The sequence below is a fragment of the Bison bison genome, unplaced genomic scaffold (genome assembly GCF_000754665.1).
Source record: "Bison bison bison isolate TAMUID 2011002044 unplaced genomic scaffold, Bison_UMD1.0 scf7180017864180, whole genome shotgun sequence".
NCBI classification, from domain to species: Eukaryota; Metazoa; Chordata; class Mammalia; order Artiodactyla; family Bovidae; genus Bison; species Bison bison.
Window position 1 is genome coordinate 3926918 of NW_011494752.1, and position 15321 is coordinate 3942238.

General features: G+C 56.5%; 2 protein-coding genes across 5 annotated transcripts; one reads left to right on the top strand and one right to left on the bottom strand.

Moving 5' to 3' along the window:
* The first annotated feature begins 163 nt into the window (after positions 1-163).
* PCGF2 (polycomb group ring finger 2) lies at positions 164-11257 on the top strand. 4 transcript variants are annotated; one of them, XM_010842697.1, is made up of 11 exons: positions 164-194; positions 6205-6340; positions 6903-6999; positions 7292-7347; positions 7430-7480; positions 7694-7802; positions 7976-8030; positions 8117-8215; positions 9089-9169; positions 9584-9692; positions 9828-11257. In XM_010842697.1, the coding sequence occupies exons 2-11, from the start codon at positions 6229-6231 to the stop codon at positions 9959-9961; spliced, it is 903 nt and encodes a 300-aa protein (XP_010840999.1). In that variant the 5' UTR covers positions 164-194; positions 6205-6228; the 3' UTR covers positions 9962-11257. The 4 variants fall into 4 exon arrangements, with proteins under 4 accessions (XP_010840999.1, XP_010840995.1, XP_010840998.1 ...); XM_010842693.1 differs by having other exon boundaries at positions 9584-11257; XM_010842696.1 differs by having other exon boundaries at positions 8120-8215; positions 9584-11257.
* Positions 11258-11736: 479 nt separating this feature from the next.
* CISD3 (CDGSH iron sulfur domain 3) lies at positions 11737-15070 on the bottom strand (the record flags this gene model as incomplete). The annotated part of the gene is made up of 4 exons (XM_010843134.1): positions 11737-12070; positions 13535-13654; positions 14229-14264; positions 14597-15070. Coding segments are annotated over 4 exons (810 nt in total), but the record flags the coding sequence as incomplete, so codon positions are not given.
* Positions 15071-15321: the final 251 nt, after the last annotated feature.

Sequence of the window (15321 nt, forward strand, 5' to 3'; positions counted from 1 at the left end):
CCCCCCTCCGTCCCCTCCCCTCCCCTTTCTCCCTCCACCCCAAAGCGCTTTCACAAACTCCTTTCTTACCATAGGTTTCTCCCCCCCGCCGCCCGACGCGAGCGACACGGCCTCGCGGCCCCCCCTCCCCCTCCCCTTCCCTCCCCTCCCTCCCCATCCCCCCCTCCCCGAGACCCACCGGACCCCGAACCCAGGTAAGCGGACGCAGTCTCCCCTCTCCTCTCTTTCTCCGACCCTGTAACCATCTGGGGACTGGAACGCGGGCCGGCACATCCTTCTTTACAAACCCCTGCCCGGGGAGGCTCTGAGCCCGGCCTGGTCTCGCGTCTCCGCCCCACCCCCGCCGGCCCCTCTCCTAGCTCGCCCCGTCCGCCTTTCTTTCTCCTTTCTTCTCTCCCCTTTTCCTTTTCCTCCCTTCCAAGATGGCCGAAGTGGGTTCCCCCTTTTAACGATTTGGCGTCTCCTCGACCACCACCTCTTTGTGCTGCAGCCCCCCTAGACCCTGCTCCCTAGGTAGCGAGGGGGAGGGTCCGAGGCAACCGCGGGGCTTTGGGGCTCCGCGCTGGGGCGGATCTCTGCCCCCCTAGCCCTCCCCACGAGTTAGAGCAGCCCCTGGCTCTCCCCCAGTACTCCTTTCGGTCTGGGGAGGGGTCGCTCTCGGTTTCTTCCGTGGGCACTGAGGCGTCGTGGACGCGCGAGGACTTCGAAGCCGGGAGGAAGGGGACGAGCTTTTCGATCGCTGCGGGGTCGGAGGAGGGCGCTCTTCCCTGCCGGGCGCCGTCCTCTCGGGCACCTCCCCCAGTCGCTCCCTTTTCCCCCCAATCCCGGGACTGGGCGCCCCGCCCCCTCCCCGAACCACCTCAGCGGAGCCTCTTTCTCCGGAACACCCCTCCTTGGGGCCCCGCCGAAAGTTTGGCTCTAGGGAAGGTAGGAGCGGCCACCCGGTAACTGGGGCCTCTGATCGTCAGACCCAGGCTCCTGGGGAAGCCGGGGTGGAGGGGGTAGAAGGAAGATGGGGAAGATTTATCGCGATATTTCCTATCGCCCGCAGAGGCGGGAGGGGTTTGGCCGGCTGGCCCCACTTGCACTGGGTAGCCCGACTGCCCCCCCTCCCTAGATCCTCTTGCTTCTAGTTCTAAGGGGGTGGGACCCCTCAACTAGCAGACAGCCCTGCCCCCCTGTCTCCACGGGGGGCCCAGCGTGCCTCTCTCCCTCCCCCACTGCCCCCATCTGCCCAGAATTGCTCGGGATGGCTTGAGGTAGGGGAGGAGGCCCGGGGATGGCGAATTTTTCTGTAAATATTGTGGAGGCGTTGCCCCGCGCTTCCCCCTGGTCTTTGTCTCTCAGAGACCCCCGCTTCTCCCGCCGCGCTGCCTTAGTCTCCAGGGCTCCCTGAGGCTGGGGTGGGGTGGGGAGGTGGTCTCCTGGTGGTGTTTCACTCCGTTCTTACGCCTCCTTCTCTGGGCCTCTTGCAGTTTGTTCCTGAAACTCTCATTTCTCTTCTTCCTCCCCCCTCTCCACTCTGTTCCAAGGTGTTAGTACTTGGAGAAGGAGCATAAAGAAAGCTCTGTTATAGCTTTCTGGTGGGGAGGTTTTCCCAGGGGTTTCTTGGTTTGGAGTTGGGGGTTGAGGTCTTAGAGCTGTCTTTGGAATAATGCAGGAAACAGGCCCGAGGTAAGACTCAGGACTTGGGATCCAGAGAGAGTGTAGCTGGGTGGGGTTCAAGTTGAAGTCTTTTGCGGGGGGTGCTCTCTGCTGCTCCTGGTCTTCCCTGGAAGATCTTGGTTGATGGTGCTGTTGCCATGGGAATGGAGAGAGCCTGAACACGAAGAGGTGACATCTTTGTGCAGGTTGGATGCCCACCTCACTCCTCCAGCCTCTGGCCCCCAGAGTGGAGGTTGCGAGCCGTACTGCCTTTGTTGCCGGAAGAGTTATGTTATAATTTACCCTGGGTAGACCGGGGATGCACAAAAGGTTAGTGTGTGTTTGTAGCTCTGGTTTCAGGCAGGGATGTCAGACTGTGTGCTTCTTGGGGTGGGTGGGAGTGGTTTGTACATCTGGCAAGCGTGGGCCTGGCTCTGGTCTGGCTCTATGTGTGATGGGGTGTGTCTGTGTGTGTGTCTGGCCAAGTGTCTGGCCGTGTGTGTTGAGAGTGGGAGAGAAAAATGGAGGGGGTGTGTCTGGCTGTGTGTGCATATGTGTGTGTGTGTATCTGGCAGTGTGTAACTGTGTATATTTTGGATATTTGTCTTTGTTTGATCTTAGGACACTGAGAGGTGGGAGGGGAGGGAGGGTAGAGTGAGCCCGGCCTCAGGAGACTAGAGGACTCTTTCGATGCTTCTGGCAGGAGGAGCACTCAGGGGTCAGGGAACACAGAGTTTGAATGTCCCAGGCATACCTCCACCCCCGGCTCTCTCTGCACACACACAAATCTGCAGGCTTCCACAGCTGAACCCACAAGGCTGGGAGAGGGATGGTCTTCTGGGATCCAGTACATTCTGGCTCCCTGAGCTTCCATAGAGCCTGCTTCCCTACCTGTATTAGGGAAGTTGGGCGAGGCCATTAGCCTCTGCCCGCTCTTCCTACTTCAGAGAGAGACTGTCCTCATGGTTATGTTTTGACCCTGACGGCTCACTGAATGGTCTTCTGATGGAACCTGGAGTCCTTCTGCCTGCCTGGATGGAGTCAGACCAGGCTTATTGATTCCTTAAATGAGTGGGAAGCCTAGCATGGGTGCCAGTCTGTAAAGAGCACTGGAATAGGAGTCAGGCTGTGTCTAGTCCTAGGACTGCCACTGGGTGACCGCTTGACCTGAGACAAGTCACCTCTTTCTGAGCTTCTTCATCTGTAAAGTGAAAAGACTGGACAAGATGCTTTCTAAGATCCCTTCCACTTCTGTGATTTTAGATGTCTGGATGTGACCCCGAGTGACTTTTCCCAAGACTTGGAGATTTTCTAGTAAGGGAGTTGGGTGAATTTCATGTGGGGGGAAAGCAGAGCAAAGAATCCTAAAGCTGAGAATCTGAAGGAGCAGAAGGCGATCTCTGGGTTATCAAAGATTGGCTATTTCTCAGGGGAAAAAAAAAAAAATAAACTGACAAAGAAGTCTGAATTAGAGGGGAGCTTCCAGAAAAAGCCTGGTTAGAATGGAGATATAGGGGGTTGGTTTAGTGAGTAGGAGGCTTTGAGAAAGGGTAAAGATTCATGCCAGATTTGGATGACACGGAGGAGTTGGGGTTGAGTCCTGGGTGCTGATCAAGCTCCTTTCCTGCCACTGTAGCTGAAACCTGGGGGCCAGGAGCAAAGACTATTCCATCATCATGGGGCCAGACGGTACTGAAGGACTTGGCCCCCAGTTGAGGGTGGGAGATGGTGCTCAGGTTCACTGTGTGGATGTGGTTGGAACTGGCCCCCAAAGCGCTGCAGGGCACTTGCAAATGGCGCGGTCTCCCTTTTCTGCTTCTTGGGACTTGTCTCTTCCTTCCTCTCTTAGGCTCTGCCCTAAGGTGATGGGAGCTGGAGGTCCAGCCAGTTGTAGCTGGGGAGGAGCTAGGTGTCAGGTGTGGGGTCCTGAGGCCTCTTGGGGGGAGAAAGACAAGGCGGATGAGGGAACTGAGCTCCTGTTTACAGTTGTTCTTGGCACCTGCTGGCAGGGCCCTGCAGGTAACCATGGCAACCAGGTGAGGAGCCAATCAGTGCTTCTCCCCACCCCCAGCTCCAGAGGTAACAGTCTGAGGCCCCTGGAGATGGGAGAGGGGAGCAGGGAGTGTGGCAAGGGGGCTCATTTCTTAAAGCGAGAGGGAGGAACATTTCACTCAGTAAGGACCACAACTCTTGCCTTCACCCGTGCATCCAGAACTGAGCTCGAGCGGTAGTCTCGGTCTGAATTCTCACAAGTGCTTGCAGAAATTAGAGGGTGAGCATCACTGAGCTCCTGCATGTTGAGGCCACAGTTGGCCTGGCAGGACCTGGATGAATGGGAGGATGGGAACTCTTTTTGTTTTGGCTGCGCCTTGCAGCATGCGAATAGTTCCCCATCAGAGATGGAGCTCACGCCCCCTGTGGTAGAAGTGCAGTCTTAACCACTGGACCATCAGGGAAGTCCCTGGAAGGGAGTTCTTAAGAGCCAAGTGTCTGTTTTGGAAACACAGTGAATATGTGAATGAGGTGGCTAAGGCAGTGTGAAGCGCCACATGTGTGTGTGGGAGAGAGGGAGAGAGAAGAGGGCATGAGATTTTCCAGTTGCAATCTAGACCCTTGGGCTTCCCCGTGGCTCAGATGGTAAAGAATCTGCCTGCAGTGCGGAAGACTTGGGTTTAATTCCTGGGTTGGGAAGATCCCCTGGAGGAGGGCATGGCAATCCACTCTAGTACTCTTGCTTGGAGAATCCCCATGGACAGAGGAGCCTGGTGGGCTACAGTCCATGGAGTCACAAAGAGTCAGACACAACTGAGCGACTAAGTACACACAATCTGATCTGAACCCTCAGCAGATCCCCAAAGTTTTCTTCTTGGCTGTGTACACACACACATACATACACACACACACACAGAGACACACACACGACAGGTAGTCACACGAAGTACCTTTGGAGGCCCAGCAGCATGTACACACAGCATGGATATTATACACACTCAGCGAGTTAGCCACTTGGAGTCTGTTCCCTCCTCTGGATGGTTGTAATAATATTTGGGCATCTTGCCAGGGGTTACTGTGGGAATAACCAAACTGTATAGTAGCCAGCAAGGTTTCTACATAATTATGAAGAGGGGACCCATGCAGGGAGGGCTGGCTGAGAGGGCGGAGACCCCTTTCCTTCCTCAGGCAGGTCTGGGCCGCTGCATGCATGCTGGCTCTGGGCTTGCGTGTTCCCCTCTGTCTGCCCTGCAGCTTGGTGTCTCTCCCACATGTGGTCTTTGTGTCTCTCTCTCTCTTTTGGTCTCTGGACAGCCTCTTTTGGCTATTTGGGTCCTGGCCAAACTCATCCTGGGGTCTCTATAGTAACTGCTGATTCCCAGCTGTGAATTTCGGGTCCTAGAAAACCCAATGTGTTGGCTTTAGAAATCTTTCTGGAAAGGAGAGAAGGATGTATGTTGTAAAAGAGCTCTGAGGGTTTGGCTGCCCTCCCAGGCCCCGCCCCATGGGCTTTTCCTCTGGGAAAGAGGACAGAGGTACCGTGGCTGCTGGCTACAGGTTGGATTTCTGAACTAAGAAGTAAGCACATCAGCTAGTCCAGACCTGGGCTTTGCCTGTCCTCCCTGGACCCAGCCAGGGCCTGGCTGGGTGCTTGGTGGGCTGTGGACAGAACTTTCTGCCTGGCTTCGGCAGGCCTCCCTGACGGCCTATAGCCTGTCACTGGGCAGCTTGTGGCCAGGCCGCGGATGGGAGAAGATGGGCAGGTGGCGGTGCCCACAGGCGGAGATTCCCGAGTGTGCCTGGGAGGGGCGCCGTGCAGCAGGCCACCCATCAGGGCGCACGGTGGCCTCCCTGTGGAAGCAGCAGTGACAGGCGTTTTAACCAGACCCTTTGCAGTTACCTGCAGAGTCTGGGGCTGGGCTGGGGGTCGGGCTGGAGCTGTGTGTTCCCAACTTTGGGGGCCTAAGGGCCATCCTAGGTATTTCCTGCTGGAGCTCCAGGCCTAGAACCTGTGTGGTCGGCATGTGGTGTGTTTCCAAGGAGCTGCTCCAGGGCCAGGCCGGAGCCCAGGGATAGTTGGTGGGATGCCCCCTTCAGACTTAGGGTGTTCATTCCCCCCGTGTTCCCACGGAAGGAGGCTTCCTGGAGCAGTGATGGGAGGAAGGAAGGTAGGATGGAGTAGAAAGACCCAGTCAGGAGGCTGTTTCCTCATAGCTCCCAGGGAGTTCACTTGTATGTATATGGATTGGGATTGGGGAGATTTTTAAAAACTCTGTTCTCTTCCATTTTCCCGCCTCCCCACATCCTCTGGAGAGTTGAGTGGTGCTTAACTTCAGTCCTTCTGCTGCTCCTGAGATAGAACCTGAGCTTGTTGCTCAAGGTCACAGGAAACTCCAGAGCCCTCAGTGAACACTCAGAGGGGGTCAGAAAGAACCACCCCAGTCTGGCTTTGGAGGGAGAGGAGGGGGCCATGGGCCCAGGGAGAGATGTTGCCTGTGGGCAGGCAGAGTACAGTGTGGGAGGGGCTCTTGGATCCCGGGGTTCCTGATTCCATGTTCTATTCCCCAGGGTGACGCCCCCCACCCCAGCACCATGCATCGGACCACACGGATCAAAATTACCGAGCTGAACCCTCACCTCATGTGCGCCCTCTGCGGGGGGTACTTCATAGATGCCACTACCATCGTGGAGTGCTTACATTCCTGTGAGTTGGGGTCGAGGGCTGCTCCTGGGATAGGTGGCCTCTGCCTTGAGGAGCAAACGTGTCCATGTGTCTGGTGAGAGTCCCAGGTCAAAGGGAGACTGCCTGGGAGGAGACTGCAGGGTTCAACCCAGCAGTTCATTTGGGGGACTTTTACCTGAAATCTCCACTCCCTCCTTGAGTCTCTGTGGATGACGCTGCACCCCATGAATACAGAGTGCCCTGGTGTGCACCACGGGCTGGTGACTAGGAGTCAGGGAACTGGGAGGTATCTAGTAGCTTGGCTGTTGATTTGTTCTACAAGGGGGTTTGGAACTTGGGACTCACCTTCCGCATGGTACTCGACACTGGCTTCACGCACACACACACATCTGTCCTCCCCTAAGGATGGATAAAGGGCAGTTGCCATCTGCAGAACAGGGCTGTATTGGGTCTTTGAAAGGGCCTGAGCTGTGGGAACATGGTGGAGAGGAGGGGATACCTGAACCCGGGCAGGGAGTGTGGGGGCTGATCCTGGGTTACAAAGGGGACTCTGACTCTTCCTCCTCTCTCCACACCCCCCAAGTCTGCAAAACCTGCATCGTGCGCTACCTGGAGACCAACAAGTACTGCCCCATGTGCGATGTGCAGGTCCATAAAACCCGGCCACTGCTGAGCATCAGGTGGGCCCAGCACTTCCTGCTGCTCCCACCCATCCTCTGGAGCAGCTGCCCTCTGTCCCCTCTCGATCCTTGCTTCCTGAAGCCCGGGGGGCAGGTGGGGGAGGAGCATCGGGCATGGACTGTCCCTTGGGGATGATGTATCCAGCTGAGAAATTCTAGAGAGGCAGAGACAGGGCCTACAAGGACCCTCATGCCTGGGCCCTGGTTCTGAGAGAGAGGTGGGAAGAGGCGGCCTAGGCTGGAGAGTCAGGGTGAGATGGTTGCCGACTGGCTCCTATGTGCTTCTTTTCAGATCTGACAAAACCCTTCAAGACATTGTCTACAAATTGGTCCCTGGGCTTTTTAAAGGTACCTGCACCCTTTGTCCCCCTGCCACCAGCTCTCACTGCCCAGCCTATTGCTTCCCCTGAACCTGCTCGCTCTCTTCCAGATGAGATGAAACGGCGGCGGGATTTCTATGCAGCCTACCCCCTGACAGAAGGTGAGTGTGTTCACATGTGTGTGCACACGTGGCCCTCCCCCTGGCACTAGGGCCAGAGGCATGGAAGGCCAGTGGGCACCACTGCACTATCTCCCATCCCAGGGTTGGGGGGAGGGCTGGGCTCACTGCACTGAGCTCTGAGATCCCTGGGTTGATGGTGGGGTGCCTGTCCCTGCTCCTAAGCTAAGCCTTCCCAGCTCGCTCCTTCTGCAGTCCCCAACGGCTCCAACGAGGACCGTGGTGAGGTTCTGGAGCAGGAGAAAGGGGCTCTGAGCGATGACGAGATCGTCAGCCTCTCCATCGAGTTCTACGAAGGTGTCAGGCAAGTCTGGCCCACACCTGGCCCTTTCAGGGTCCTAGGCAGGTCCCTCCCCTCTGCCGTCCCCCTTCCCTGGGAGGAAAGGGCACTTCCGGGAGGGCCTTCCAGATGTTTGTGTGCAGTTAGGTCCTGCCTGCTCCAGGTTTTCCCTTGCTTCATTCCTTCTCCTTCTGCAGAGACCGGGAAGAGAAGAAGGGCCCCTTGGAGAATGGGGATGGTGACAAGGAGAAGGTGAGTGCTCAGGCCTGCCCAGAGTGGAGTATGGGCTGGGAGAGAGTGCTGGGGTGGACCCCAGCCCTTGGGTGCCTCTTCCCCAGCAGACAGGTGTGCGCTTCCTGCGATGCCCAGCAGCCATGACTGTCATGCATCTTGCCAAGTTTCTCCGCAACAAGATGGACGTGCCCAGCAAGTACAAGGTAAGTCCCTGGCCCCTTTTGAAACATGTGTCTTGTTTGTGGATGTGTCTGACAATCTGTGCATCCTAGTCATGGCTCATGGCTGGTTTGGTGTCACCAAGGGCTTGTGTGTTGTGTAACAGCCTGTGTAGAACAGTAACTGAAAACGACATTCAGGTGCGGCAATCTACTTCTGCTGAAGCCAGTATGCAGAGGTGCATGGGACCAAGACAGTGTGTGCATGCCTGCACGCTTAGAACTACGGCAGAGCTGTGTATGTAAAAACTTGGGGCCATATCTAGGGCCAGCTGGCTAGTCTGAAATTTCCAAGGAACTTTAGGATATAGCTTCTCAAATCTGAACATACGTATGGTCCCCTAGAGGTCTTGTTAAAATGTAATTCTGACTGAGTAGACATTGTGTTTGTAGAAAGCTCCCAGGTGCTTCTGGTGCTGCTGGTTCATGGACTATTGAGGCTCTAGGACAGTAGATCCCAAACTTTGCCACATGTCAGAATCACATGAGGAGTAACTTCTCAAGATTAAAACTCGATTCACATCTTAGCAGTTAAAACAATCTCTGGAGCGGGATCCAGGCATGTTATGATTCCACCGTGTGCCTTCTCCCTGGGGCCCTTTCTGTGCCTGTTCGCTCCTCTGGAGAACATGCCAGAGATAGAAAGGGACCCAGAGCACTGTGTGGATGGCCAGGGGTGGCTTGATGATGTGGGCATCTGCTCTGCATCCCTTCCCACCTGCTGGTCAGGAGTTATGTTGAGACAACTCTGAGAGGAAGTCAGATGCACTGGGCAACCTGAGGGATGAGGGATCACCTGCTCAGAGCCTCTTTGCCAAAAGGCTGGAGCCTTGAGCCGTCTGCCCTTTCCTCCTCCAGGTTGAGGTTCTCTATGAGGACGAGCCGCTGAAGGAATACTACACCCTCATGGACATCGCCTACATCTACCCCTGGCGGCGGGTGAGTGGGTGGGGTGGTACGAGCCTGGGCCATTACGTGGGCCACCCTGCTCTAATCAGAGACAGTTCATCCCTCGTCTCATGGGCTGGGCATGTCCAGGGTGGCCTTCCAGACCATCTCTCGCTGATGACCTTCCATACTCAGGAGGAAAAAAGGATCCTTGGGCAGACCACATGTGCAAATTTGGGTGGCCGTGGAGGAGTAAACTTTGCCTTCTGCTCTCTGGCATCCCTCTTGCCTTTTTTCTCTGTCTCTGGTCTTACACGTGCTCTCTTCCTCTCCCGCCTTGCTTGTCAGTCCCACCTGTGTGTCTCGTCCTCCCTTTCTCCCTGTTTGGGTGCTATATGGTGAAGGTGGGTGGCTGCTCCATTAGCCTTTATCTCCTGACACCCTCCCCTCCCCTTCTCCCTGCAGAATGGCCCTCTCCCCCTCAAGTATCGTGTCCAGCCAGCCTGCAAGCGACTCACCTTGCCCACAGCACCCACCCCCTCCGAGGGCACCAACACCAGCGGGGCATCCGAGTGTGAGTCAGTCAGTGACAAGGCTCCCAGCCCTGCCACCCTGCCGGCCACCTCCTCTTCCCTACCCAGCCCAGCCACCCCCTCCCATGGCTCTCCCAGCTCTCATGGCCCCTCGGCCCCCCACCCCACCTCCCCAGCTCCCCCTGTGACAGCCGGTGGGGCCACTGCAGCTGCCAACGGGGGCACCTCAAACTGCCTGCAGACACCATCCTCCACCAGCAGGGGGCGCAAGATGACTGTCAACGGAGCTCCTGTGCCCCCCTTAACTTGAGGAAAGGGACCCTCTCCCTCTTTTTCCAGCCATGCCTCTCCACCCCTCCACTTTTTCTGGGCCCCCTTTTCCACCTCTTCTATTTTCCCCAGCTCCTCCCACCTTAGGGGTGGGGGATGGGTTTTATAAATAAATCTATATATATATGTACATAGGAAAAACCAAATATACATACTTATTTTTTATGGACCAACCAGATTAATTTAAATGCCACAGGAAACAAACTTTATGTGTGTGTGTATGTGTGGGGGGTGGGGTGTTCATTTTTAAGGGGTCTTGTGGAATTCTCTCTGTTCTTTTTGGGGGTGCCTAGAGGTGGAATTGGAGGGGCCACTTGAGGCCCAGTATCACTCTGCCCCATCCTCCTCCTGTCCCAAGACATATGGGGTGCTGAGGGGCCCCCACCAACCCCCAAAGCTTTAGGCACAACTCTAATTGGCTGTGTATGGGGTCCACTCTGTTTCTTTCCCCCTCTTGGCTGCTGTCCTACCCTTACCCTGACCAGTGCCCTCCTCCCACCATTGTTGAATGTTCATAGAATTGCAAAGACAGTGCCTTTTACAAATGCAGCCTATCCCCTGGTTTTGAGGAGCAAGTGGGCAGTGGAGAGGGCATCTCCCTTACCTCCTCCAGCAGTGGAAACTTTGTATAAAGAATAGATAGTTTTGCCTCCCCACTCCCCTCACCCCCAATGCCATGTGTGTGGCCTTTGCATCATTTATCTTGTGGAAAAGAAGATTCAGGCCACAGGAGGCCTCAGCCCTTGAACTTCCCCTGTGGGGTTAACATTGTAAACCGCCTCACTCCTTCTCCCCCTCTGCCACCCAGAAGCCTGCACTAGCAAGGCTGCTGGGACAGTCTCTTTGGGGGCTGGAGTGGACAGGTGGAGGCAGGGTGACCTCATATAAGCACAGACCCCAGATGTGGCCAAAGGCAAGCAGTCCTCCAGTTCCCTCCCCACCCGCAGCTGCGGCCAAGTCAGGAAAGAGCGACAGAGACATCTAAAAGCACAAGACAGGCCAGTAAGGTCTGAGCTCCGCTCCATCCTGGAGTCAAATGGTCCACCCCCGAGGGGTAGATCCCCTGCCCACCTGTCTTTCCTCCAATGTACATAGATCGGATCGGGGAGGGGAAGAGGCAGCACTCCAACACAGCTACATGTCTGGGGCCGGGCATCCCCCGTGGGTTTGTCTGTGTTCGCACCTTGTCCTGTGTCTGAGGTGCTGTGGCTGTACCCTTCTGCCCTGGGGTGTTTGTATCTCCTGGCTTTGTAATAAATGCTGCATACTCTCTGGAGCCTGTAGTTCTTTGGGACAGAAAGGACAGGAAGGGTGGGCGGGGTCCTCTGGCCTACTCTAGTCTCTGGGCTCATCCTGCTTTGCTGTTGCTGCTAAGTCGCTTCAGTCGTGTCCGACTCTGTGCAACCCCATAGACAGCAGCCCACCAGCCTCCCCTGTCCCTGGGACTCTCCAGGCAAGAACACTGGAGTGGGTTGCCATTTCCTTCTCCAATGCATGAAAGTGAAAAGTGAAAGTGAAGTCGCTCAGTCACATCCGACTCTTTGCGACCCCATGGACTGCAGCCTACCAGGCTCCTCTGTCCATGGGATTTTCCAGGCAAGAGTACTAGAGTGGGTCATCTTGCTTTGGGGGACCCCATATGGAAGGGACCTTAATTGTTCCCTCCCTGCAGCCAGTCTGGTGTCCCCAGCCCAGGTTAAGATCCCGGAGGGGGATAGGTCTTGTCCCTCATACCTGTGACCACAAGAACACCACTCTGGGCTAGCAGGTCTCTTTAATGGCATCTTCACCAGCAGGCATCAAAGCCAGGGCCTATTCCCAGCTGCGCCAGATTGGAGACCTTGGCTTATCGGAGCAAGCCCTTCACAAACCAGCTGTGGGGGCTGGGATCCCTGGGGTGAGCCACCCCTCAGAGTGAGGAGCCCAGTTCTGCCTTCTGCACCTGTTCACTCCTGTGGGTACCATCACAGTATGGGGGCTTCTGGGTTGCCTTGCAGGTACAGAGCGCCACTGTGCGGGTCTCCTGGGCCTTGAACTTCAGTGGGGATAGGCCAGTGCGTTTGAAGAAGTGGGAGCCATCACAGAAGGGCTAGTAAGGAAAAGAAAAGTCAGAGAGACCCAACCCTACCTGCTGGGGCAGGGCAGTGCTGGTAGGGACACAGCTGAGTGACACTGACCAACTTTTGTCATCTGTAATGTGACAGTAATCAGAGTAATCTCAAGAAAATAAAATGCATAAAGGTTTATCATGCACTCTGCCAGTAGAAAGTGTTCAGTACATATGTCCTTACAGGAATAGTTTCTGGGGGACCCAAAAAGAGAATTTTCAAAGCAAAATGGTATTTCGAAATGATACCTTATGTATCAGCAACTTTTATACTGATAATGGTTTTTTGGGTTTTTTAAATGGCTCCAAGTCTTCGTTGGTTCATGACATTCATTTCCTTTCCCATGTTCTTAAGGTACGAACTTCTCTGAGTGGCCTTTAAGACTGGACATCAATTTTGTTTGGCTCCAACTAACAACTGGGCATGTTCATGGGGAGTGGATGTTGCGGGGAGGGGGGTGGAAGGAAGGGGAGAAGGTGAGGTCCGACAGCAAACTGGCTGCCTGCTGTGAGCATCTATGCCCTTTCACCCCAGAAGGTGTTCCTACACAGCCTGGGTAATGGAAACAGGCCCAGACAGGTGGTTTGCTACTGAGTGGCAGAGCTGGAGCCAAGCCTCTTGCCCTTGAGTGAGGGTGGGGTAGGAGGGTGGATGGGGGAAGTGTGCAGATAAACGTCAGCAAACTGGCCCCAGAGGGCAAGAGGCAGAGAGACACAAAGGGCCCGCCAGTGCCAGGACTCACTGGCAGGCAGCAGAGCGCCATGCTCATGAGCAAATCGGTAGCAAAGCAGGACTTCGGGCCCTGGGCTGCTGACAGACACCACATCATGCGGTTTGGAGTTCTGAGCCAGTTCTGAGCCAGCTCAGGAAGGAAAGGGGCCCAGAGGCTAAGAATGTGGGGCAGGTTCCTAAGGGATGGAAGGCTCCTGGGACAGGAGAGGGGAGCAGGCAGCCAGAATGACAGGACAACAAGAAACCAGGGAAGTCACAGAAACTGAAAAAGGGAGAGTTTTCAGGAGCAGACGCCAGGAAGGGGCATACTCGCCAGGAAGGGGCATACTCGGGGACAGAGAGGCTGCTCAGAGTCTTCCTGATGTTGAGGTCTGAGGCCTGGGAACCCAGATGCTTCCCAGGAAGAAGAGGGGAGAGAGAGAGGCAGGCAAGCCTTTCTGGGCAGAGCCGGGAGCTTCTGAAGAGGACAGAACTCTGGCCCCACCCACCTGCCCCAGGACTCAGTTTCTCTCTCTTTGTCTCCATCTTGAAGGCTGGATGCAGAGAACTGGGAGCTCAGGGCTGGCCCAAGAATATCCCCACCCACACCCTTGTGATCCCTCAGGTATATGTGGGAAAAAGGAATGTCTTGAAGGGGAGTTCCTGGGCCACACATGGTGTCCCCAAACCACAGATGTGATATGTCAACGGGGAGGGGGATACAGGTCTCTCACCTGCTTTTTGCTGCGGCCACACACACACCACCTGTAGGTTTTCCCAGCCACCAGCTCCACCTTGATAGGTGTTTTTAGGGCCACCACGGACTTGGCTGGGGTTTTGGGGAACCATTGGGCCTGTGGCAGGGAAGATGAAAGGTCAGCACATGCCCTGGAAGCACTTTTCCTGCCTGTGGCCATGTCCAGCTTTCCCAGGGCCCTGGCTGGTGACAGGCTTTCTCTGCATGAGGCTGATCTGACTCCACCCTGCAAGGACCATGACCCACCCCCAACCACCGTGAGGCCCCCCAAGCTCAGGATAGGGAAGAGATTTCAAGGCTACGAAACCACATATGTTTCAGGGTCCAGGCTTTCCCTTCAAGCCCTGGCTCTCACCCTGGTGCCAGGGGTGGAGGGCCAGGATCCTGCCAGCCTTGGCGAGCCAATGGCACCTGGGATTCGGTTTATCAGGCACCAGGGTCCCTCATGCAGAAGCCTGCTCCCCATCCTCTGCCCTCGGGTCACCCCATCTCCTCTGAGCCAGGGCGAGGTGACCATAGATAGACAAGGGAGTCTCAGGCTGGAGTTTACAAAGCAGGGCTGACCTATTCTGGTTTCCTCCTCTGGTCTCTACCTCGGTGGTCTCTCTGGGCCTGGGGGACTCGGGTGGAGGGAAGGGGAAACAGGGCGGAGTTGGGGGCGTAGGGCTTACCAGCCAGGAGGTGATGTCCCGTCTCTGGTTCAGCGTCTGCAAGGCAAGTAGGCATCCGCGGGGCGGTGATTTGGAAACAGGAAAATAAAGTCAATGGAAAGCCGAAGACTTCCAGAGGGAGGGAAGAGACCGCAGGGCTTAGGCGCGCGTTAGTAGTACGAAGGTAATAAGAGCCCCCGAGAGAGGAACGGGAGTTGCTGGGGGAGGAGCCGGCACCCAACGGGCGCTCAGGGACGGCTGCGAAGCACCAGGCGACGCAGGGGTTTGGGGGAAGCTCAGCCTAGGGGCCGGCTCGGAGAGGCGGGGCGATGAGCGGAGGACGGTGGAGCGCAGGACAGGGGAGGGGGCCCGGCCGCGCGGGTGCTCACCCAGGCCGCCGGCCGCACGAGAGTCCCCACGCCGCGCACGGAGCCCATGGCAGCCCCGCTGCCACCACCGCGCCGCGCCGGCTCCGCCTCGCGCCCGGTCACCTTCCCGCTTCCCCGCCTCCCTCCAACCCAGCCCCGCCTCGGCCCGGAAGACGCCGCGGGGTTCGCGCGGTGCGGGCCGCGGGCCTGCACGGGTCGTCCAGCCCCAGCTGCCGGAAGTCGGGCCGAGGAGCCGGCCCAGCAGCCCCCTCGAATCCCCCAGGGTGTGGCGGGCTCTCCGGCGCCCCCTTTGGTACCCGCGTGTCTGCGAAGGACCTGCGCGGAGCATCGCCGCTCGTTTGGTTGCCTGCGCCTCCCGGCGACCCCTCCCGCCTTGTGGGCAGGGTCCCTGCCCGGGGACCGAGACCGTTTTCTCTTGCCGAGCCTTAAGACAGTGCTTCTAGAAGTGCGGTGTGCATATATCTCATCACTTATGGAGTTGTTTTTTTTTTTTAATCAGATTCCGCCTGGCCCAGAGATACACATTACGTTCTTATGAGTGGAGCAAAGGTATCTGATTTTCAGTACTCAACCTGGGTATTTTGTGCATTTTGGTCTGTGAAGTACTTAAAGAAATGTTAGTAGACCATCTGCCCACCCCCACCTCCATCCCCTCCCAAGGCTCCCACAGTTGGCCCTCCACTTCTCCCTTCAGTAAAGCCAGACAAACCAAGGTCTCTTTGGTT

What these genes read in the sequence shown, in the direction of transcription:
- PCGF2 (XM_010842693.1), top strand. Translation starts at nt 6,229, where the DNA reads ATGCATCGGACCACACGGATCAAAATTACCGAGCTGAACCCTCACCTC. An exon ending in CGGCCACTGCTGAGCATCAG is followed by an intron (nt 7,000 to 7,291) that starts GTGGGCCCAGCA and finishes GCTTCTTTTCAG; the next exon opens with ATCTGACAAAACCCTTCAAG. An exon ending in ACGTGCCCAGCAAGTACAAG is followed by an intron (nt 8,216 to 9,088) that starts GTAAGTCCCTGG and finishes TTCCTCCTCCAG; the next exon opens with GTTGAGGTTCTCTATGAGGA.